The sequence below is a fragment of the Eulemur rufifrons genome, chromosome 26 (genome assembly GCF_041146395.1).
Source record: "Eulemur rufifrons isolate Redbay chromosome 26, OSU_ERuf_1, whole genome shotgun sequence".
NCBI classification, from domain to species: Eukaryota; Metazoa; Chordata; class Mammalia; order Primates; family Lemuridae; genus Eulemur; species Eulemur rufifrons.
Genome location: NC_091008.1, coordinates 7968522 through 7993210, shown reverse-complemented (window position 1 = coordinate 7993210; position 24689 = coordinate 7968522). Strand labels below are relative to the sequence as shown.

The following is a 24689-nucleotide window of genomic DNA, read 5'->3' as shown; positions in this document are numbered from 1 at the left end:
ATCTTCCTGAGGAATTGGGTCTTTAATAGATATATTAAAATATGATGTCCTTTGTCTCTTATAATAGTTTTTTACTTAAAGTCAATTTTGTCTGTCAGAATAGCTTCCTCAGTTCTCTTTGTGTTACTGTATTAAATGAACTATATTCTATCCTATTTGTTTCTCTGGATCTAAAGTGAGTCTTTTGTAGAAAGCATATAATTGGATCACTGTTTTTCCTATTCGTTATGCCAGTCTCTGTGTTTTTGGTTGGAGAGTTTAAATGTAAATAAGTAAGAAAGGGTTTACTTCTGCCATTTTGCAATTGTTTGCTATATATTTTATACCATTTTGGGTCAACAGATGTTAAAAGCGTGAAAGAAAAAAGAAGGGTATTTAGACAACCCAGAGATGGATACCTCCAGGAAGCGGCAGCATTATGTCGTTCTGAGATAATAAAAAGGAAGAGGAGATACTGCTAGACTCTGGGGACTGAAAGGAGGGCCCCCAGTGGGCTGGTGTTTGGGCATCTGAGAGGGCACCACAGGCCTTCAGGCGAGGACATGTGGTGTGGTTGGTAATTTTGTTGCCAAAGGGCACAGCGAAGTTGGCACTGTTACGTGGGAGGGCACGTAAAGCTAGTACTTGGGGTGTAGAGAGAAGACGGTGGTGGGCGCCGATGTTTGATGCTGCTGGAACGTTACTGACCAGAGCTGCTCTCCCCCTTTTTGATTTCCCTTTAGTGCCTCCCTCTGGTTACTTTATTGAGAATCAACTCTAGAGAGGGCATGGGGTTGAGACCATTGTAACAATCCAGGCAGCAGATGACTGTAACTTGGACCAGGTTTGTAGCAGTTGGTACAATGTGAAGCAGTAGAACATTGGATGTATTTTAAGAACTTGGAGGATTTCATGATGCTTGGATGTGTGGTGGGCTAGTTCTCTTTTCTTACTTTTCTTTCTTTCTTTCCCTTCTTTCTTTCCTTTCTTCTTTTTCCTTTTATGGTGAGTTGGTAGGGGATGCTTGGCTTGCATCTGAGTGGCGTTGAGACATTGGATCAGGGAACATGTCCTTGCAACTGGTACAAGTGTATGGGCAGTGGCCGGGCGCGGTGGCTCACGCCTGTAATCCTAGCACTCTAGGAAGCCAAGGCGGGCGGATGGTTTGAGCTCAGGAGTTCGAGACCAGCCTGAGCAAGAGTGAGACCCCGTCTCTACTAAAAATAGAAAGAAATTATCTGGATAACTAAAAATATATAGAAAAAATTAGCCGGGCATGGTGGCACATGTCTGTAGTCCCAGCTACTCGGGAGGCTGAGGCAGGAGGATCGCTTCAGCCCAGGAGTTTGAGGTTGCTGTGAGCTAGGCTGACGCCACAGCACTCTAGCCCGGGCAACAGAGTGAGACTCTGTCTCCAAAAAAATAAAAATAAAATAAAGAAGTATATGGGCACTGTGGGTCATTGCTCCCACCTGACATTGAAATGTCCCTGGTGACCCTTCCTCAGAGCAACTAGGGAGGAGGTACCAGAATAGTAAGTGGAACTGCCAAGGAAACCTCAAAAAATTTCCTCCTTTCCTTCCCTCATCTATTATCCTCTGAAATTTGACATTCTTATTCCTCAACCTAAAAATGACTGCATTTAACTACATCTTCTGGCCGGGCATGGTGGCTCACGCCTGTCATCCTAACACTCTGGGAGGCCGAGGTGGGCGGATTGTTTGAGCTCAGGAGTTCGAGACCAGCCTGAGCAAGAGCAAGACCCCGTCTCTACTAAAAATTAGAAGGAAATTATATGGACAGCTAAAATATATATAGAAAAATTAGCCGGGCATGGTGGCACATGCCTGTAGTCCCAGCTACTCTGGAGGCTGAGGCAGGAGGATCGCTTGAGCTCAGGAGTTGGAGGTTGCTGTGAGTGAGGCTGACGCCACGGCACTCTAGCCCGGGCAACAGAGCAAGACTCTGTCTCAAAAAACAAACAAGAACAAAAAAAAAAAAAACACCAAAGAACAAAAAAAAAAACAAAAAAAACCTACATCTTTCCCAAGAAGTGAGTTTAGTTTCACATGACCAAAGCCACTCCTTCTGCTGACTGGCCATTTCTAACCCTTCACTTATACTGTTTCCCCCCCACTCAGGGCTCAGAGCCAGACAGCAAATTCCCGGCATACTCACACACAATACAGGAGATTTCATGGGAACTCCAGAAACAGCCCAGGGCTAAGCACTAGGAAGCTATAAACTTGTGCCCCCCACAGAGGGCTTTGGATGGGGGCAGAATGGCAGGCAAGAAAGAGTTTCTCTGATATTCTTCCTTATGCACACAATAACATTAATGATGACGGTTTTGAACATTTATTCTTTGTTTGGCTCTGCCCCTTCTCATGCATTAGCTCATTTCATGCTCACATCCGCACTCTGAAACAATTATTACTTTCCCTTTTTTACTGATGAGTTAAATGAAGCTCGGAGCAAGCAACGCTGGCCTGAAGTTCCCAACAAGGTCGGTGGAGCTCGGATTTCAACTCCAGTTTGTCAGTCGGAATAGCCCAGACACCGCAGCTCCGAAGGGCTGTGCTCTGCCTCAGCTCCACGCCCTGCCCTGCACCCCAGTTCTCACGCTCTCCACGCACAAGAGTTTTCTACCGTGGTTTGATGACTTTGCTCCCCACACATGCTTTTTCTGAATCAAGGTGACTTAGGGGCCAGGCGCGGTGGCTCACGCCTGTAATCCTAGCACTCTGGGAGGCCGAGGCGGGTGGATCGCTCGAGGTCAGGAGTTCGAGACCAGCCTGAGCAAGAGTGAGACCCCGTCTCTATTAAAAATAGAAAGAAATTATATGGACAGCTAAAAATATATATATACAAAAAATTAGCCGGGCATGGTGGCGCATGCCTGTAGTCCCAGCTACTCGGGAGGCTGAGGCAGGAGGATCGCTTGAGCTCAGGAGTTTGAGGTTGCTGTGAGCTAGGCTGACGCCACGGCACTCACTCTAGCCTGGGCAACAGAGTGAGACTCTGTCTCAAAAAAAAAAAAAAAAAAAAAGGTGACTTAGGAAAACTAGACATTTTTATGAGGAAAACTAAGAAAGGCAGCACAACATAGTTTTTGAGGAATGGTCGGGTGAGTGTGTTTAGAAAAGATAGCCAGTAGGAAAGTGCTAAGACTTCTTTTATTTTTAATATTATTTTTAATGTTTTTAAAGAGAAAAATAGAAATTACATCTGCCACGTGTTGCCACATATGCATATTCAGTATAATTACCACAACTTGAAAATATTTTATTCACTAGCTACAAACTTTATATATATACACTTACTTCTTATGTATACAGATTTTCCACAAATATATGTTACACCACACAATTAATGACCTTTTATGACCCTACTGGATTTTTTTTTTTTTTTTTTTGAGACAGAGTCTCACTCTGTTGCCCAGGCTAGAGTGAGTGCCGTGGCGTCAGCCTAGCTCACAGCAACCTCAAACTCCTGGGCTCAAGCGATCCTCCTGCCTCAGCCTCCCGAGTAGCTGGGACTACAGGCATGCACCACCATGCCCGGCTAATTTTTTCTATATATATTTTAGCTGTCCATATAATTTCTTTCTATTTTTAGTAGAGATGGGGTCTCGCTCTTGCTCAGGCTGGTCTCGAACTCCTGAGCTCAAAGGATCCACCCACCTCGGCCTCCCAGAGTGCTAGGATTACAGGCGTGAGCCACCGCGCCCGGCCCCTACTGGATTTTATTCTCCATTCTTGCTTGGCCTTAAGGGCAATTATTTAAACCTTATTTTCCTACATGGTCAGTGTCATGCTTGATTTTCTTAACTTTTGGCACAATATCAATGACAATTGGGAACTCAAATTATTACTGTTAGGAGTGTAAGAATTGTAATTCTCCTGACTTTGCATTTGATGGAATAGTTTACCAGGTGCTAACCAAAAATTTTCAGAGGAAATTTTGCATCAACAAAAATCAAATTAAAAATTTGAGCTGACCACCATTCTTTCTTACGTTTATTTCATGTTTCATAGGTTTGTAGTAAGCTTCCTGGTGCTTTGTAACGGTGGGGGTCACTTTGAAGTTTGTTTGGATCTCTGTTTCTAAGAGATTGGCAGGATCTGGAAAAGAATATGAATTCAGCTGCTGGGTCAGAAATGTCAACCTCACGAAGGTGGAGGATGACACAACACAGCAGTGTACTGAACTTGCCAAAAAATAAAATACATTAGGTTGGATTCTGTAAGAGTCACGTTTGCTTTAATTTTTTCCCACATAGGTAATTTCAATATCTTGCACTTTGCCCAGATGCAAAATAATGTAAATACGATGTTTATTTTTATTTACTTTTTTCTTTTCAAAAAGAGTATGCTTAAAAAGATGTAAGACTTTTTGATTCTTTCAGATTTCTCTCAAAATATTTTGGATTTTTCTGGTCCTAATCTAAATTCACAATAAGTAGGATGCCTTAACCATGTGTCTAGTATTCTGAGTCAGTGTTTGCACTCAACGGAAAGATCCACATTGAACTTTAACACCAGAGGGTAGAGTGAATTTTGAAGGCAAATTCTTCCAAACCGTAGCAAATATGAAAACACTGGCATAACTTTATTTACAATGAGTCCCACTGAAGCTGATTTCCATGTGCAGTATTCTATAATTCTCACTGTCAAAAGGGCTAAAATCCTTCCTCTTTCATATTTTACTCTTATTTCGTTATTAAATTTTCAGACTTAAAAAATCTGCCGATAAGTCTTGGTTTAAGAGCTATGATTATTGAGTGAATGATGTCAGTGTTTCTTAAACAGCATTAAAAATATACTGTCTGGATCTCAGGTATTTCTTTCATACTAGAAGGGATGATGTTCAGTAAGCAAATCAACAATAAATAAACAAAAAATAAATGAACGACAAGTAAAAAAATCCCTAAACTAAATGAACAAAACAACTGATTAGCGTGGTATTTTTCCTTTAAATGTCTTAGCAAATTCTACAGAATTTCCTTAACATGTATGAAGGCCAGGAGCTTTGTTTTTCAAATGGGCTTTAGGTGTGGCTGAGGCCCAACTTCACATTCATATTCTGCGGCTAAATAAGGTCCCATAATGTCTAGGACGTTAATTAATGCTAGTATCACATCATTCATAAATTTAAGAGGAAAATAATACCAGTTTTTACATATTAGGATTTTTCTTGATACTTTTACATTATGTGATAAGCATTTACATTTTTAAGAATGAACATTCAAAAACATTATATTCAAACAATGAGATATTACATAATAATGAATTTGCTCAACTAAAACATGCACACAGGCTTCATAACTGCATTAAACTATGGCAACCTTGTAACAATCACTTACTATTTCAATATTTAATTTTGAATTCAGTTCTTTGAAGTCGTCACATTCATTTTGTATGTGTCTTCACTCTTGTATGTGTTTGGGGCTATTTATTGGTGTCATCAGAAGAAATTCAGTTCAAACACATCTGGTTAGGTTGTTTGGACTTTTAACACTTTGTAACAACTGTATAATTCTGGTTTTGGCTCCAAAAAAGGAAGGCGGATTAGGAAATTAATGTAGTAATAGAACGTAATTTGCCATTAAATAATTGCGTTTAGACTGCTTTTCAAAAAAATATTTGATTCTAAGATTGATGGAGGCATAACAATCCAGTAATGTGTTAGAGGAAATCATTTTAGACAGATGGCTTTAAAATTCCAACTGAATAGTTTAAAGAAGTTTGTACTACACATCAGCATTCTCAGAAGGTTTCTGCTTTCTTGAGCAGGATGATAGTATCTCTAATTCAAGGAAAGATGATTTATAAGCACTGAGGTCTGGAAAATAAATTTTACACTTAAAGTGTTCTTTGTTCTGTTACGGATCTCAGAAATGTGCCAGGACCTATTTTCTTCTAGTAAAATGAGTGCTTTTTATGACTGTTACCACATTTCTTCCTGGTGACACTTCTGCATTATCTAAGCGGACAAAAGAAAAGGTCTCTCTGTATAAGGCTGTGTGTCAGACGCAGCCTCTTGTTCACCTGCTTTTAGTTCACATGTATCCAAACTACTGCGCGAGTTTCTTTTCTAACAGTTGACACGCGTTCCTATACCTTGCCTGATTTACGGTATGCAAATATATGGTATATGTGTAAATACCGTATGTAAATATACAGTATACATGTACCATATATTGGCATTTTTCGACCACATTTTTTTGGTCACATTTACAACTTTGGTCTCTATGGATTTGCATGTGAATATATTTTCCGATACTGTCTCTTAGTGCTTATTCCTTTTTCAATGTAAGAAGAGGAGGCTATACAGCTGATGAGGTGGATGTGTACCTTAAACTTTTTGCTTGCGTTACAAGAAAAAAAAAAAAAATCTTCCTTTGGAGCTGGGAGCTTCCCCTGTCTGCCTGAAAATTATGAATTACTATCTTTACTTCTTGCCTAAAGACTGGTAGCCAGTTTCAGAGACAAATGGGATTCTTCCCTTCTTTATTGGAATGCATCTTCAGTGTTTTATAATCTACCTATTTTTTTAAAAAATCTGTGATAAATAAGATAAAGAGGATCATAGGAATTTTCTTTGTCTTTTTAAGGTTCTGACTTTGACTATTTTTTAGCTTGGCATTTAAAAATAAGTAACGGTCAAAAAGTATATGAATTTTTTTTTCCTTTGAAATCACTTTCTCAGAAAAAATCATCAAGAGAATGACATTGCCCATCTGTGTAATGATTTAACTAGATTTCCTTTTCAGTTAAATTCTGCCTTGGAAGAATTCTTTAAATCCTACAATGTTTTCATTTTACAAAATGAGTTTTCTCGAGAAAAAGTTTGTATGAATTCCTATCTTTTGGGGTCACTGTTCATCACTGGTAGGGAAATGGGTCTTTTAACTTTTTTCTGTTTGATAGCTGGCGATGAAACAGTCCCTCGCCTGTAGATTTTATTTCTCTTCACTGACAGTATTAGATTTCACAGCTTTTGGACCTTTTGGAAAATACGCAATTTGCAATATGCAATTTTAAGTACAGCTGCCTAAAAATTGCCCGCCGTTCCCCGAGAGCGCGGACGGGGCTCCCACACGGGGACCCTGGGCTGGCATCGTGGCGGCCTCGCGCTCATTTTCCACCTCAGGAAATGGACTGAAGAGTAAGAATGTCGGGCCACGGAGGAAGAGGGGGAGTTTACGAAGCTCGAAGCGGCCGAGGCTGGTTCCGAGTTCCCGCGGGCGCAGCCGGGCAAGCCTCGGTCTCCCGGCTCCGCTCTCCGCCGGCGGCCGGACGGGCGTCGCGTGCGTCGCGTGCGTCGCGTGCGTCGCGTGCGCCGCCGGGGCCGCGCGCCGCCGTCACGGACTCCATCCGGGTCACCGCGTACAGGCTGCTCTGCCGCGCGGGGTGAAAGCGGGTGGTCCTGAGCTCCAGCTCGTCGCAGCTGGAAACTCTGACGAAGGGACACCAGCGAAACGCCCTCTTGAAGCCGGCTCGGAATCTGCGGGGAAGAGGCCACGGGAGGACGCGTCACGTTTCCGAGCGGCCGTTTCCCTCAGCCGCCGCCGGAAGCCGCGCTGAGGGCAGAGGCGCCGGCTCAGCTATGAGTTTGATTTATTTATATATATATATATTTTTTTGAGACAGAGTCTCACTCTGTTGCCCGGGCTAGAGTGCCGTGGCGTCAGCCTCGCTCACAGCAACCTCAGACTCCTGGGCTCAAGCGATCCTCCTGCCTCAGCCTCCCGAGTAGCTGGGACTACAGGCATGTGCCACCATGCCCGGCTAATTTTTTCTATATATTTTTAGTTGTCCAGATAATTTCTATTTTTAGTAGAGACGGGGTCTCGCTCTTGCTCAGGCTGGTCTCGAACTCCTGACCTTGAGCGATCCTCCCGCCTCGGCCTCCCAGAGTGCTGGGATGACAGGCGTGAGCCACCGCGCCCGGCCTTAATTGCCAATCTTGATTATTTTTATGTAATCTATATAAAAGTACAAAATCTTTATCTTTGGGAACCATCAAATGAAGTTGATGAACAGCAGACGTGCTGCTCGCGGCCTGGCTCGGATTGAGACGTGGTTTAGGCCATGAGTGAAAACGGTGGGAGTCAGTTATTTAGCAGACGGAAGGCCCAGGGTGACAAAGTGAGAGCTTAGGACCTGGCTCCTGCAGTGACTTGCAAGTCCCGGTTCTGCTCATGCACGAAATCCCTTGGCCTATTAAGGGATCGATCAGCCCTGTGAAATGGAACTGTTCCCCTCGATGTGCTGACCCAACAACAAAAGTGCTTTCAACTGGAAGCCACATTTTATCTTTTTTCTAGTTTTAAATTAGACTGTAAATACTCCTAGTTTTACTTTTTAAACTTCATAAACATCTTTCCCTTTGATGACTCCCATTTCTTCCCAAGCCATCCCCACGGAGGCTGCCCTCTCTCTCTCACCCTACCTCATAATGCATTAAGGACTGGAATTCTCCTTGTCCTTATTTATCTTTATAAAATCTCCTACTTTGAAGTCTGTTTCCAATATATCCGTTTTAATAGAGTCCACTCATATTTTCCATCGTCTCTCCATCCCGTAGAAATTATCTGTGACTTTCTGGGAAGTGCCTTCATTACTTGGAGGATTTGGGCACATTTTCAACTCACCTCCTTCAATCACTAGGGCATTTCTTTTTCTTTGTTAGGTAAAACTCTGAAGGATTTGGAGGAAGACGCTGGCACATACTAAAATTGCCCAGTTAGAACCTCTAAAAACGTTGTTTTGGGCATGTAATGGTTAAGATGGGACATTTTATTTTATTTTATTTTTTTTTTTTTTTTCTTTTTTCTTTAAATCCCGCCCCCCCAAGATGGGACATTTTAGAAAGTAGGGGAGTATTAAAAATATCAAGCTTTGTGTTCCTTTCAGTGAGTTTTTATATCTTCCCTTCATTCTATATTTTAAACGCTGGGACAACACTGTGTGTTTCTAGATAAGGCAGGAAGGACAAGCGATTTGCATTTGGTGGTTTTGTGTTTACCTCTTGTTCAGACAGCAGTAGATGATGGGGTTGTACATGGTCGAGCTCATGGCCAGCCAAAAGCTGGCCAGGTAGACCTGCTGGATGTATTTCCACCTGTTTAGCTGTTGGTAGATCGCGGTGAGGATAAAGTAAATGTGATAGGGCAGCCAGCAGATGGCAAATGTCATCACAACAATAATCATCATTTTTACAACCTAGAAAGAAAAAAAAGAAGACATTTTTGGCAAATATACACAAGTCATTAAACATAATAGTTCCAATAGCTTATTGCAAATCATGCTTTTCTGCCAATACAGTTAAATACGTATTGGCAGTTAAATGCTTAAGAAACAGTCAGCATATTAACGGTGAAGCAGTGTAGGGACAGTTGCCTAAGGTAGGTCTCAAGAAGGTAGGTTTGTGTCACCATTTATCTCTCCCTACCTGAGAGAATGGGTAGCACTGACGAGAACACAGACAACTATATTTTAATTGGCCTGAAGCAAATATGCTTACACAGACTCGGAAAGCCTGGGGGAGAAAGAGGCAGGAGCTAGGAAGTGGCCGTGCTAGGCTGCGCTGTGCAGTAATGGAGACATTATGCCCAGGAATCTGCCTGCTAAGTCGCCCTGGAGGGACACTGGGCTCAGCGGCAGGGCTGCTTCCTAAGCATTTGTTATAGCCTAACTACAGCTGAAGACTGCTCAGATTCTTTTAATACTAGGCAACCTTACACAATGAGTGCATTGCGCGCCGTTTGGGGAGTGGTAACACTTGAAGGTGCTGACTCGGGAAAGGGGGGGTGGGGAAGGGAGGGATATCTACCTCATGATGGGTGCAATGCGCACGACCTGGGGAACAGACACGCCTGGAGCTCTGACTTGGGGGGAAAGGCGGTACAGGAGCAACATATGTAACCTGCAATTCTGTATCCCCCATAACAAGATGAAATAAAAAAAAAGAAAAAAGAAAAAAAAAATACTAGGCAACCTTATGGGTATTAATTTGGTCTCCCTTGTAATCTGATATGAGGGAAGGTTTTCCCAAAGGGTGATTATAAATATTCACATTAATCTGAGAAAAATTACCAAGTTTAAATTTGCAAATAGGCAACTGGCTTATGCAACTGTTTCATATATCAGATCTTATGAGCTTGGTAAGCTTAGGTCATTTCCTTTGATTCTACTTTGGAACCATAATAACCTAGCCCAAGTAGAATGTCAACTTCTGTTTCTCCTCCACTGGGCCTTAAATTCCTGAAAGACAGAAAGAATGTCTTAATTATCTTAATATTCCTAGGATCTAGCACAGTCCCTGGTATATAGCTGGAGATAAGGAAATACAGAATGAATGAATAATTGAATGGGGGATGTTTTTTGTGTCTCAGAATAAAACAAAATCTACCATTGTCTGTGTCTATAAGAAAGGTAAAATCGAAGGAAATGAACGCTGAGCAGCTTGGTTTTGTGTATAATGGAAATTAACGTAATATTCTCTGATGACCTCATTGAATATATCTCATTATTCTGTCTGCTAAATTTGTTTACGCTTCTTTTGGGAATCTGGAAACAGTAAAAATTGTTTAGAATAAGATATAGTAAATAAAGTAATTTTAAGGCTTACCTACAGCCAGATTAATTAACACAAATCAGAGAAAGTCCTGATGTAAATGGCCTATGAGGGATCTTAGAATTAGGAAAATACAATATTTATGAAATACTTATCATTTGACTGCAAGTTTGGGATTCAGATGAAAGTTGACAAGGTTAGGAGTCATGATACTAGAAACAGACAAAGCATGAACTGGATCAATGTGGAAGGCAAAGCTCCCCCCAGGGCCTAATCACTGCACCATCCAGGTGACCAGCATTGAGCCGTTAGAAAATAGGCCATCAGAGTTGAAAATCCAGGTCAACAGTTCACAGAATGTCATCATTGGCTACACTATGGAAAGTATTTTGATTTTCTCAGTGTTTTTCAAATTGTATTGTTTTCTTCTGAAGAGCTGCATTCATATTTGTGCATTTTGATTCTGATGTCTTACTGATATATTTGTGAAATACACCTAAAAGCCATTTTTCATTTACATTTATGCATATTTGACATATTTAACAACTTGTTGTCTGTCAGCTGCAAATTAGAAAACTGAGGCAAAGACCAAAAGATTTGACCATTGTGATTCATTTAGAACTAAGGAAGGTCTTTAACCTCAGACTTTTAAGTCCTTTTTATTTCCTCAATACAGTTAAAAAAACATTTATTGCATTTATTCCCTTCTTTCCTAAGTCCCTGCTCTACTCTTTTTTTTTTTTTTTCAGTACTATATAATTCTTTGTCTGGATTAATATACATGTCTACTAAAAAGCCTCCTCCTTCCATTATATCCCAGTCAAATGAAGTCCATTCTAAACTGCCTTCAAAGTGCTCTCTCAGAAGGAAATATACTTGAGTGCTTTTAGAGTTAATTTGAGGGACCTTGTCATTGATTGGATGTTGATTAAGGAAAGGAAGAAGTTAAAGATTATTTCCAGATGTTTTGTCCGGACCACTCTATGGATATTAGTAACATTCTATAAATGGGAAGAAGAATTTCAGAGACCAAGATTATTATTTAGTTTTGATTAGCTTAATTTGAAGTGTGTACTGCATATAGGTTTGGCGTGAGAGATGATTAGCAGAATTGTGATCTAAATCTCAGGGCCTAGACCTCAGAAGAGAAATCTAGATATGGGCATGATACAAATATAGATTTGGAAATAATTTTCCAGGGAGTGGATGAGATGATACAAATAGGACTCTACATGAAAGCTACATACACATAAAGAATGGGACTCTGGGGTGAAGGGTAGCATTTAAATGGTAGTTAGAGGGAAAAAAGTCAGAAAAGGCTACTGAAAAGGAAAGGCCTGAGGAGAGAAAAAAGCAAATACCAAGGAGGGGACACCTTACAAGTGGGGAGTGATCTAACGGGGTGTCTGTTGATTCAATCTAGCCAAGGACTGAAAGTGTCCAACCAATTTAGCCACAAACACGTCAAACATAACTTTGGTATAAGGGTAGTTTCAGTGCAATGGAGTGTTGGAAGCCACAGAGAATTGACCAGAGGAGTAAAAGATTAGTAAGTCATAGGAGAAGGCAAATGTAAACAGTACGAGATGGAAGAGCCGTGAGCATGCTCCGTTATGAACAAGAACACGGGTCAGTGGAACAGGTCGTGGCTCTGAAGATAGATGGTTTAATTGATGAGGGAAAACTCCAGAGAAGGAAATGGTAAGGACCGACGCAGAACACAGGTGATGTGTGGGTGAAGAATATGAAGAGCCAGAGACCAGAGGAAGATGGCAGAAGCTTACTGAGATGTTCAAACAGTGAGACTCGTCAACAATTTGTGGCCAATTGAACCCCCAGGTTCCACGTCAGAGAATTCAAACACAATTCTAGGAATTATTCAGATGCTGCAGAAAAGCTGCATTGCCATGGATTGTGGAGCTCAGTAGCAAGGAGCTACCAAACCCGGAAGAGACAATGTCAAGGTGGTTAGAGAAAGACATTCACCAGTTTTAGGGAACCACACTTGCAAAAATAAATGCATGTTAAAGTCCTAATCAAAATGGATTGGAAGGCAAAATTAGAGAATGAAACGTCATGAGGACATTTGCCAGATGTGTCTGTCCTCAAATGCAAGTATACCTGCCACTCCCTTGGGAAAAGGATTCCAAATAAATACAATAGTCCCTTCTCCTTACACTTAAAATTTATTTACACAAATAAAATCATTTTCCACTCAACTAGTATAATCTGGGACTGTAGTTGGATGCAAAAATATGTGCAGAACTACACATTTCTGAGAGATGAGAATCTTATCTGTGCTGCTAAATCATGCAAAGACAGAGACCCTGTGACTTTCCTCTAAAATTAAAAAAAAAAAAAAAAGCTAACTACTTCATGTGCTAGAAAATAGTTTGCTTATTTTACAGCAAAATTTCTTTTGGTTTGTAATCACAGATTAAAACAAAACAACAACTTTTGTGCCTTATGTATATGAAAAATTTGATAACGTTACTGTAGCAAAATGTTTCTGGACTATGCTGTACATCTTAGGCTATGGCACTTAAGGAAGATGTGTTAAATCCTTCTTTTTTAAATCATTTGCTCAAAGTTGCTTACATCCTAAGAAGTTTTATAGGAAGACCAGAGAGCAATTAAAACTGAATTATAAGATATAGGGTCTTCCATTCAATGTATTACAGGTGATCCCTAAATAAATGTAAGTTTATTTATTTATTGTCTCACAGCACTGGATTTAGAGGTTTCTCTGCAGAGTCCTTCTTAGTAAAAATCCTAGTTTGGCAATGAAATGTTCCAGGAGATGCCCCGTGAAATCTTACGGCCAGAAGGTCGACTGGTATTAGGATAATGGGGACTTGGCTTATATTCTCAGTGAAGTAAATAAAACTGTGACTTTGAATTCTCCAGGAAATCTTGTTTAAAAATAAAACACACTGTCTGTTCAATTTGAATTAACTGTGGCATATAAACTACCCATCAATTTTCAGTTTCTGGTGAGATACTGTTCATATGAAGGGAATTATTCCATACTTGATCTTCTGCCTTTTAAACCGCATGGACAGCATTTGAAGGATCTGTTATTTATTCTAATTAATATTCAAGTTCCTATTCCTTTTAGATATGCAACGAGTATTCTGTGTGTTGATTTCAATTCTTTTAGGATGCTCTCTTCCTTTGCAGATTTAATATGTGAAGCATGTATGTTCCTTTAGGGTGTCTGTGAAAATCATTTTCCTCATCTGGGCTTAGATGGCTGTAGCAAAAGGCTTTAGAAATTCCTATTTCAGAGATTTATATAAGCTGCCACATCTTGTTGGAGACTAAAGAAATAATGAGGCAGAAAATAATCTGAGGATAATACCCGAGAATCAAATGGTACAAAGTAATTACAATGTATTATTTCCACTAGTTCTAAATATTTCCAAATCAAAACAGATTAAAGACAATTTTGAGAGGCATACAAAGGATTTGACAAAGTCAAAAATTTGGAAATATACTGAATACAGCATACTGATACACAGAGAATCAAAACACTTCCAGGATCTACTACCTGGGGCAAAGTAGAAGAGGAATGTCTCCTTGAAATCTTGGTTAAAGTGAAATGAGAATGAATAATTTTAGAAAGATATCTGGAAAGACTTAGAGCACATAATTGGAATAATATAAATAAAGCATTTGTGCAACACGGTTTGAAAGAAAAAAAACCCCACTATTTTTCTGTTTATAATCCCCTTCTGACTTGAAAAAGAATGTTTGCCGTGTAGGGTACTGAAGTATGTAGGGATTGGAAAGTTTAGAATAATTTGAATTATAGGAACAGTGCTGCAGTTTGAATTGCAAGAACAGATTCAAATTTGTATTTAAAAACTGGATGAGGCCAGGCGCAGTGGCTCATGCCTATAATCCTTGGACTTTGGGAGGCCAAGGTGTAAGGATTGCTTGAGGCCAGGAGTTTGAGACCAGCCTGAGCAACATAGCAAGAACGCAAGACCCGATCTCTACAAAAAATTAGAAAAGGTAGCTTAGTGTGATGGCTTGCACCTGTTTCAGCTACTTGGGAGGCTGAGGCAGGAGGATCACTTGAGTCCAGGAGATTGGCATTGCAGTGAGCCATGATGATGCCACTGTACTCTAGCCCGGGATACAGAGTGAGACCCTGTCTCAAAAAAAAAAAAAAAAAAAAAAGTCTTTCTGAAGCAAAGAAATGGATCAAGGAAGGGCAGTAAGAAGAAAGGGTAGTGAGGGAAAAGAAAAGAGTGAAAGAGAGAAAAAAAAAGAGAGAGAGAGAGAAGCAGACACAAATTTCCCTGTGCCTGGGAGCTGACTTAAGAGGAAATGTTGAAAGGAATTTTATGCCATGAGAGGCAAATTCTCCTTTTGGACTAATCTACAAAATCCTCAGTAAAATTTAAATGTTTCATTAAGGATACATGAAAAATTTTAAAAACCGATATACAAAGAGTCAGTCAAAACCTGGGATACCTAGATAATGGTGAATGAAAACAGTAGATTACTGGAAACTGGATAGTATAAAAAGAGGAAGGGGTCAGAGTCATTTACAGAGAGATCTCTTACGGGGAGGCAGGTGTCATGCTAGTCACATTAGAAGATTGTGATTTGTCCCTTGCTACAAATATTACGTAGAGATGGAAAGGTGAAATAATTTGGAAAGGAACCGTTTCCTCCGAGGCAGGGATGGAGAGAGAAGAGCAGAAGTACAAGGGGAAGTTGAAAGCAAACTGTGCCAACCAGGGGCGAGAAAAAGGGGTGGAATGTTCAAGTCCAATAAACAGGAAAATCGTTACCTCAATTTTCCTGCCGCTAACGGATTCACCTGTTAGAGCGAGATGGGAGGAATTCTATCCACACCATGTGCTCCTGTTAGTAGCACCCTCGCCTGCCCAGGAACTTACGTCTTCATCATAGAGCAGAATTCTGGCAAGGTAATTGATACGTGATGTTGACGAAAACATAGTATTGATAAAAACACTGAAGTGGTTTTCTCCACTAGAAAAGGGAACAGGCATGTGCTTTCTCATTGCTGTTTTCAACATAGTTCAATATTTAGAGAATTTGTAATTTTATATGTGCGTGGTGTAATTCCTTTTTTACTGAGTTGGAGGTTACAGTGAAGTAGGATGGTGTCACCGCACTCCAGCCCAGGTGACAGAGTCAGACCCTGTCTCGAAAAACAGACAAAAAATACGATAATATAATTATATAATTCAATGGTACTGGTCATTAAACAAACATAAAAATAAGTAAGGAATTACTTCATCTTATTTATTTTTTGCTCCTTGAGCAAAGTGCCTAAATGGTCAGTACAACACAGAGATGGACACATTCTCTAGGATAAGACTTTCTGGGTTCATATTCCGACTTTATTATTACATAAAATAAGCAAGTTACTTAACCTTACCAATTAGTATTTCTTAATCTGTGAAAAGAAAATAGCAATAGAGTCTTCCTCTTGTGGTTCTCAGGATTAAATTGACTAATCTGTCTAAACACCTGAATCAAGTGTCTGGCACATAATGGCACCAGTCAATGCCGGTTGCATTCATAGAATTATCACAGCATTATTCTTTTTATTAATGATCATAATTAGGTTTATTTTTGTTTCACGAATAGGCTAAGTGCAGGTTGGATTTGCATATTTATTGGCATTAGGTACCAGACACTTTGACACATCCATTATCTTGATTAACTCTCATCAAAAATGCAATGAAAGAAATGCTATTTTAGTATTTTATAAATAAGAAAATGGAGGGTGAGAGATTAAGAGGCAGGAAACCAGTAACTGACAATGCAGAAATCAAGTCACCGGTCCGACTCCACAGTTATGTTTTTCCCCTTTTATAATATAACATTGCACAGATATGTGCGTATGTGTTTGTATTAGGCATGATGTCAGAAAGAACTTAATTAAACTAAATAGCTTCTGCACAGCAAAGGAAATAATAAACAGAGTGAACAGACAACCTACAGAACGAGAGAAAATATTTGCAAAATATGCATCCAACAAAAAACTAATGTCCAGAATCTACAGAAATTCAAACAACTCAACAACATCAGAAAACAAATAACCCCATTAAGAAGTGGCAAAGGACATGAACAGGACAGACATTTTCCAAAAGAAGACATACAAATGGCCAAGAAGCATATAAAAATGCACTCAACATCACTAATTGTCAAAGAAAGGCAAATTAAAATCACAATGAGATGCCATCTTACACTATGCTATTATTAAAAAGTCAAAAAATAACAAATGTCGGCGAGGATGTAGAGAAAAGGGAGTGCTTATACACTCTCAGTGGGAATGAAGTATAAAGTGTTTCTGCAGGCTATTCTTCAAAGAATTTCATCTATTCTACAAGGCTTGAAATTGAGCACAATTCCTAAATGTGGGAGAAAGAGAAATGGAAGCAATGTTTCTCAGTAGTTACAAAGATCTACCGTTAGTGCTTGACTAAAATTTCTTCAGCTTTTATTTATTTTTGCACATGTGTATTTGGGAGTTCAATCAACATCTGCTACTCTCATTTGTTAAGAGGCTAACTTAGAGTTGTGTATAGAATTGTTTTTTCCCAGTAGTCATGATTAATTTGAACTATTATAGCCAACATTTTTGTATTTTATCTGTCAAGTCCAATCTGTAATATCAAAAATGTATTTTCTTGGCAATAAAATATAATTAAATGGCCCATCCAGGGTAGGACTTCCATCTGTGTCCTAAATATTCATATGAAAAATATGAAAATAGCATGATTACTAGTAATAACTATATTACAAACCATGCCAGAATAATATTTTAATTTCAGATAAAAATAAAAGAGCTAGTTGTATTCTGAAATTTTAAAATTCAGAACAAAATGAGTATTACTGCCTAGCTACTGGTGGTCATACCCATAAGTAACTGTGACAGAAATCCAAGGACCAGGTGAATCATTATGAAAGTCCAAGACATGAATGTCATTTTGCATTATTTCAACCCAGAACGCAATCCAGGAGAAAGACATATGGACTGGAACTTTTAAATGTCTTCCTTTTTTGAAATATTCTAGAATAGTCACACTCCCAGTTTGAGTTGATATTTCCACTTTGAAATTGTACAGTCATGATATCAAAAGGGAATATTGATGCCTTATTCTCACCGGTCATACAGCAGCAAAGTAAAAAAAAAAAAAATTCCCTCTTGCTTTTTTCCCTCTGAAACTCTATATTAAAAAATAAAAGGAGCACTCAGATTAAATTTTTATTTCTTCCCAGAAAAATATCACATGTATATGAAGTATAAAGAATTATAATCTACAATATCTACAATTACTGGGCTTATTTTAATTTGTCTAGCAGTGAACAGGGAAAATGTAAAAAAAAAAAAAAGATAACTAAGCCAATAAGAAAGAAAAAAAAAAAAGACAGGGAAATAGGTAATAAAAAGACAGAAATTATTCTGAAATATGTTGAACATCACATCAGTTATTTAGTGTGATGATATCCAAAACACAGGTATAAGAAATTATCTCAGGAAGAGAGTGTGTTGCAATAGGAGAAAGATGTTGAAATTACACAGGGGAGATAGAAACTGTTCATAAAAGACGACCATATTATTTAAGTTCTCCTCATTTTAGGATCCTGTTTCAGGTGCTAAAGGCATAGTTTGGCTGTTTATACACATCGTTTTTAATGTGTCTTAGGTTTTTTGAAAGAGAAATAAAGTGAAATTATGTATACAATTCAGACATATTTGTTTATAGCCCAAAATTATAAACTGATGTGGAAAAGATCATGCTTTTTGTTTTCAAATAGTAGAGATCATGATAAATATAACCAGACATAAGTTTTGTCTACTGTTATTTGTCAATATCAGAGAAAAAACACAGTTAAAATGGAATCCATTTTCTACGTTTTTTTTTAAAACCTGATTAATCATGGTTAAGTGAATGCTTGTAGTTAAGTGGTTTTAAGACTGAATTATTTTTAAAGGAACTGTCCATTTGGTTGGTAGTAGTTCCACATATAAATAAAATGATCATAAATGAATAGTAATGATTAACATAATCAGTAAGACTCACTTTTTCTTGGAAAACCCACTCCAAGATGCATTAGGCACACACCAACCGGAGGGAATAGGATAAAATAAGATTCCTTTTAACTCCACAAATTTATGAAACATCTCACTCATTGAGTCACATAATGGTAATTAGAAAAAAAATCATAATAGAAATCATTCTAGCAAAATGTCAGGATAATATTTTTAGAGTTTTTTATTTAACATAAATTAGTCGGAAATAGTCTTTTTCATGTCACCCAATAAGTTGTTAGAAGAGCATTGATATAATTCTTGTTTTTTCATCAGATATATGTGATGGTTTATCAGAGGGAAGAACAGAAGGAGAGAGGAGGAGGAGAGGGAAGGGGGAGAGAGAGCAGGAGGGGATGGAAGAAGGATCTCTGCAGATTGAGGAAAAATAGCACTTTCTAGGAGCGATGTCATTCCTAGGATACAAGACGCTTTGGGCAGATTATGGAGTATATTAGAGTCATTCTGTTTAGTAAAGGACAAAGAAAGATAGCTGAAGTTGCAAAAGTACAGTCAACTGGATTTCCAGTTCCAGTGAAATTTCAGCAGTTTCAGGCAGAGTAATTAAGAATGCTCTGTGGAAGGCGATAAAACACGAGGCCTGCTGTAAGGAAGTAAGTTTTTCATCACAGACTGATATCGATATGGTGTATGGACAGTGGCTATAGAAAAAAGTAAAAGGAAAGAATCTGAAAAACAAAGAAGACATTTAAACGTAGGAGTAGAAGATTCAATCATTGTATTAAAACGTCGTTTCCCTCTCTGACACCAGCGCTAGGAGCATCACACGGACAGTACCTTTCTTTTGGCTTTGAGCTGCTCGTGGTACTTGTCACAGGTGTCTCCTGGGATCTCTCCTCCCCAGAGAGTGACTCCAACGACGGTGTAGGTGACTCCCATGACGAGCAGCGGGAAGCAGTACACCAGCACGATGACCACCATGTGGTACCTGGAAGAAACGAGAAGAGCACTCGCTGAAGAGTCCCACTGATCCACGTGGGACTTCGAATTTCAGCTGTAAACCATGATTAAAACTGCCGAAGATTATTGACATGTTATCTCTATGCCCTTAATTCACAAATCCATCAGCTTTTCCTGCTATCATCACCTCTAGTCATGTTTCAAATGCTGCCGGTTGATCCTTGCTCATCTTCACTTTGTGTGTGAACACAACAGTTAGCTGTGGTGCTCCCTGAAACAAAACGTGTGCTCCTTGCCTGGAGGTTGGGGACACCACCCAACGGGAAGAGGCAGAACAAACTAATGAACTGGCACACATTTTCTCCCATGCCACACTGGATCCTCAAGTTACTTGGTTGTGATTTTACAAAATCACGTAAAGACAATTACATGTATCTTTCCAAAGTCACAGTGCATTACATAGCATCATTAACTCAGTAAAAAAAAACCTGTAGAACTATTAGTCACACCAAAGGCGTGTTACTTTAAATTATCAAATTAAATTCCAGGATTTCATAGCTTTCAATCAAAATTATAAGAATGCAACTAGAAAGGGACAGGACGGTAGATCATAATATAATAGCCAGATAGAATTTTACAAACTTGTGTGTGGATTCCGCTTTAAAATAAATGTTAGTTTGTTACACTGGTCTTCCCAATAGTGGTGTTTTTTTTGTAAAGTGAATCTTAAACCTCTTTGCCTTCCTGTTTCCTGGTAGCTTACCAAGTATGGATTGAAAGTCAATGAGAAGTAATTTGGCCAACAAACAATTTGAGGATGACAACACTATCATACAACTAAGATTTACTGCTAACAATGGATAGAATACAGTGCTCGATTTAATAACGACTGCTTAATTTTCCTAAAGTAAGTGCTTCCTCACATTTTTCTTAAAAAATATGGACTCTGGGTAGTTAGATAAAATGACTGCTTTAAAATATAACCATTATTTGCACCATTTTATATTTTTAAAATTTTATTTTAATAAATTTAGGGGGTATAAGTTTTTTTTTACATGGATGAATTTTATAGTGAGAGATCTAGGCTTTCAGTGCACCCGTCACCTGAATAGTGTACATTGTGCATCAAATCCAACAAGTAATTTGTTAGTTTTAGAGGGAAAAAATTTGTTGCTAAAATAGGAAAATAAGCATTTTATTGAAATAAAACTTAAATGGTCAGAATTTTAAGAAATGCAATCAATTACACAATTATGCTTTTTATCCTCCTTTGCTCTTTTTAAGGTGGGTCCAAAATATGAAACAGGAAATTTTATCTCATAGCACTCCTATTTCCTTTTCAGCCTAGTGTTCCGGGTTTTCCATGATGAAACAAAGGAACACAAACCACATCAAACCAAAATAAGATTAAAGAACGGATCAGGATGCTCCTTCTCTGCATCCAGGCTTCTTAAACGAGCAATCAACACTTTTGGGCTTTGGTTTCTTCCTTCTCACTCGTTTCTCAGTCAATAGAAACCCTGTTTGCTTGGCACATTGCTTTCATCTTTTATCACTTCCTTCAGGAAATTCTCTCAGACCACCTCACATAGAAGTCCTTGTATTTCCAATTAAAAACTTCAGTAACTTATACAAACGTATTGACCCTCTCCTGCCGAATTATGGTATTTTTATGTGTTTCTTTTGCCAGCTAATGCGTGAGCACTGAAGGAAATGTCTACGTCTTATTTGCTTGATCAGTGTGCCCCTAACCTGTAGTTTCCTAATTGCTTAATAAATTGAATTGAAAACCATTACAGAAAAATAACTTACGTAAAATGTTGTTTGGGACCTTCTGGCCATTGCACATAGCAAAGAGTACGGCCTGGCATGACTTTGGTTTTGGAGTAAAGACACTGAGGGAAGGCGAGTAGAAACGCCAGGATCCAGATACTTCCAATGACAATCTTGGTAGCCGTGGCAGACAGTCTGGGTTTCAAAGGATCAATAATGGCCATATACCTATTTAAAAACAAACAAAATCATCTTGCTGGTTTTCTTATTAACAGAGTTTAACATGGAATTTCAAAGGCATTTCCATGGCCATAGTTATCGCTCTTTTGGTAAACAAGTTGATAAGGATTTTGCTTTATAGAGGCATCACAGAATGATAATTATAGCACAGTCTTAGGAATCAGGCAGATGTAGGTTCAAATCTTATTATGACATTTGTTTAACCTTTTTGAACCTCAGCCTCATTATTTTTAAAATTGGAATAAGAATGCACACCTCTCGGGGTAAAGTAAGGATCAATACAAATAATGTAAGTGAAAGGTATTGATTATTTAGTGCTGTGCCTAACACACCAGAATTCATAAACGCCTGCTGAGTTGAATTGGAAAGACACTTAATAAGTGCTTAAAAATACTGGTTCCATGACTCAAAACCTTCATTTCTCTTCTGTATGCTTAACTTTTTAAAAGAAAATTCTGGAGAAATAATGTGGATAATACCGATATAATTGACAAAGATGAGAAACCCCCTATGAAAGATATGGTCAACATGTCCATTTAAAAGCAGCAAGAGACAAGTTCAAGATTTAGATAAGAATGAATAAATTAGTCTGACTGAGGCTGTGAGTTCCTGTTATCCTCCATACTGAATTCATACTACATCATGAAAATCTTCCAGGTGTTTTCTAGGTAACTATGCATAATATAGCTGGAATGGGAAAATATATTTTAATCTTTAAAAAGCGTACTTACATATGACTTTTAGAGTGCAACTTTTTGGGAAGTTGGGAACTCTATAAATATGGTAAAGGTGGCAAAAATATATCTGGAAGAAGTAATTTTCAGTTTTAGTAGGATATAATATGGCTAATTGTCAAATTCTGGCTAATGTTCAGAGCTAAAAATAATATATACCAATAGAACAAAACATTTACATTGTTTCAATTTTACTTTTGGTCATTTAATGTTCGCAGAATGTATTTTGATTTATGCAAAATTTTCAAAGGCAATACTTTCATCAAGAATAAATATTGCTTAAGCCAAAAACATTTTAACCTTAAGGATAAATATTTCAAAATAAGACTATTTTATCAATTTATCACTCTTTGCTTTTGTAACTCTTAGGCAGCATGAAATCTCCAGTAGATATGTTGGAAATTATCCATATACTATTCTTAATAATAAATTTACTCATGATCTACCTAAAGGAAATATTGTTAATTCATTACATATAAGAGCTAATACGTAAACGTGAAACTTAGATATAAAAAAGAATCATATTTGTCCGTTTGTGACTGGCTTATTTCACTTAACTGCACGATTCCACATAAATGAGGTATCTAAAATAGTCAAACTCATAGAAGTAGAGAATAGAATGGTGGTTTCCAGGAGCCAATGCGTATAAAGCGTAAATCATGCAAGATGAATAAGTTCTAGAGATCTACTGTGTAACGTAGTACCTGTAGTTAACAATATGGTATCCCGAACTTTAAAATATGTTGAAAGGATAGATCTCATGTTAAGTGTTCTTAACAAAACCATACACACACACACACATATACACACACAAGAAAATTTTGGAGGTGATGGACATGTTTAGAACCTTGATCGTGGTGACAGTATCACAGGTGTATACATATGTCCAAACTCATCAAGACATACACATTAAATATGTGCAATTTTTTATATATAAAGTATACCTCAATAAAGCTTACAAACAGAGAAAAGAAAAAAATTATAAAAACAGTACCTCGGTTTAGGGAAAGAAACTGAACCATACAAAGAAAATAGAACACATGTATTTGAAATGGAAGACTTTAAAATTTATCTCTTTTGCTTGTTGATGAAGATAATAATAGAAACATTTATTGATAACCATACCCAGGCATTTTATTATATACATTATATGTATTTAATATCCATAATAATCTAACCGATCAAATAATATATATATATATATATTTTTTTTTTGAGACAGAGTCTCACTCTGTTGCCCGGGCTAGAGTGAGTGCCGTGGCATCAGTCTAGCTCACAGCAACCTCAAACTCCTGGGCTCAAGCGATCCTCCTGCCTCAGCCTCCCGAGTAGCTGGGACTACAGGCATGCGCCAACATGCCCGGCTAATTTTTTGTATATGTATATTTTAGTTGTCCATATAATTTCTTTCTATTTTTAGTAGAGACGGGGTCTCACTCTTGCTCAGGCTGGTCTCGAACTCCTGACCTTGAGCGATCCACCCGCCTCGGCCTCCCAGAGTGCTAGGATTACAGGCGTGAGCCACCGCGCCTGGCCCGATCAAATAATATTATTCTCAATTTTATAGAAAAGGAAATGGAGGCTTAAAAAGATTACGTAGGTTGTTCACAATGACCCAGAGAGTAAGGGAAAGAGCTGGAATTCTAAACTAGTTCTGCCAGTTCGAGACAATACATTAACAGATACAGATTACGGCTTTAGAATATAACCATTCATGTTAGAAATTCGCCTGGAGCCCTAACTTGGGGGGAAAGGCGGTACATGGGCAACGTATGTAACCTGCAATTCTGTATCCCCCATAACAATAAGATGAAATAAAAAAAAAAAAAAGAAAGAAATTGTGAAAGAGAAAAAAATTATAAGGTAAAGATGTCTTCCCAAGAATCAAAAGTAACATTTGCCTTTTGAATCCCAAAGCATTGATGTGTAACATTGAAAACAAAAGTCAAACATACAAAGGCAGGAATTGTAGGTGGGCATTTCTGTTCCCAGTTTTGTTGATTGTAACTCATGTAGCATTTGTCATAATATAGGAATTATTTCTTTATCAGTATTTCCAGAGCCAAGCACAGCACTTGTAATAAGTTTTGTTGTACTGAACTGAATATTCCTCGACTCTATCATAATCTTTTGCTTTTTTGCTTGACCTGATATTTTATTAATGTAATTTGGATATTCAGACAGGTGATTTTTTTTAAACTGAAAACAGAAGTTGAGGGACATGAGCAGGGTTAGATAGCCCTGCCCAGCCACTATAACACAGATAATTCAAAATAAACCACAAATTTCTTATTGGTTCTTTTAGTCAATTAGTCTAATTTAGAGAAATTATTTTCTGGCAAATAGAGTATTATTATATTTGTATTATATGAAAA

General features: G+C 38.2%; 1 protein-coding gene across 1 annotated transcript in view; it reads right to left on the bottom strand.

Moving 5' to 3' along the window:
- Window positions 1–7035: 7035 nt before the first annotated feature.
- TACR3 (tachykinin receptor 3) overlaps window positions 7036–24689 on the bottom strand; it is a 34109-nt gene continuing 16455 nt past the window's right edge. The window contains 5 exon segments of the mRNA XM_069459179.1: window positions 7036–7305; window positions 7308–7488; window positions 9013–9209; window positions 19445–19595; window positions 21380–21568. Of these exon segments, the coding sequence (XP_069315280.1) occupies window positions 7036–7305; window positions 7308–7488; window positions 9013–9209; window positions 19445–19595; window positions 21380–21568 (988 nt within the window).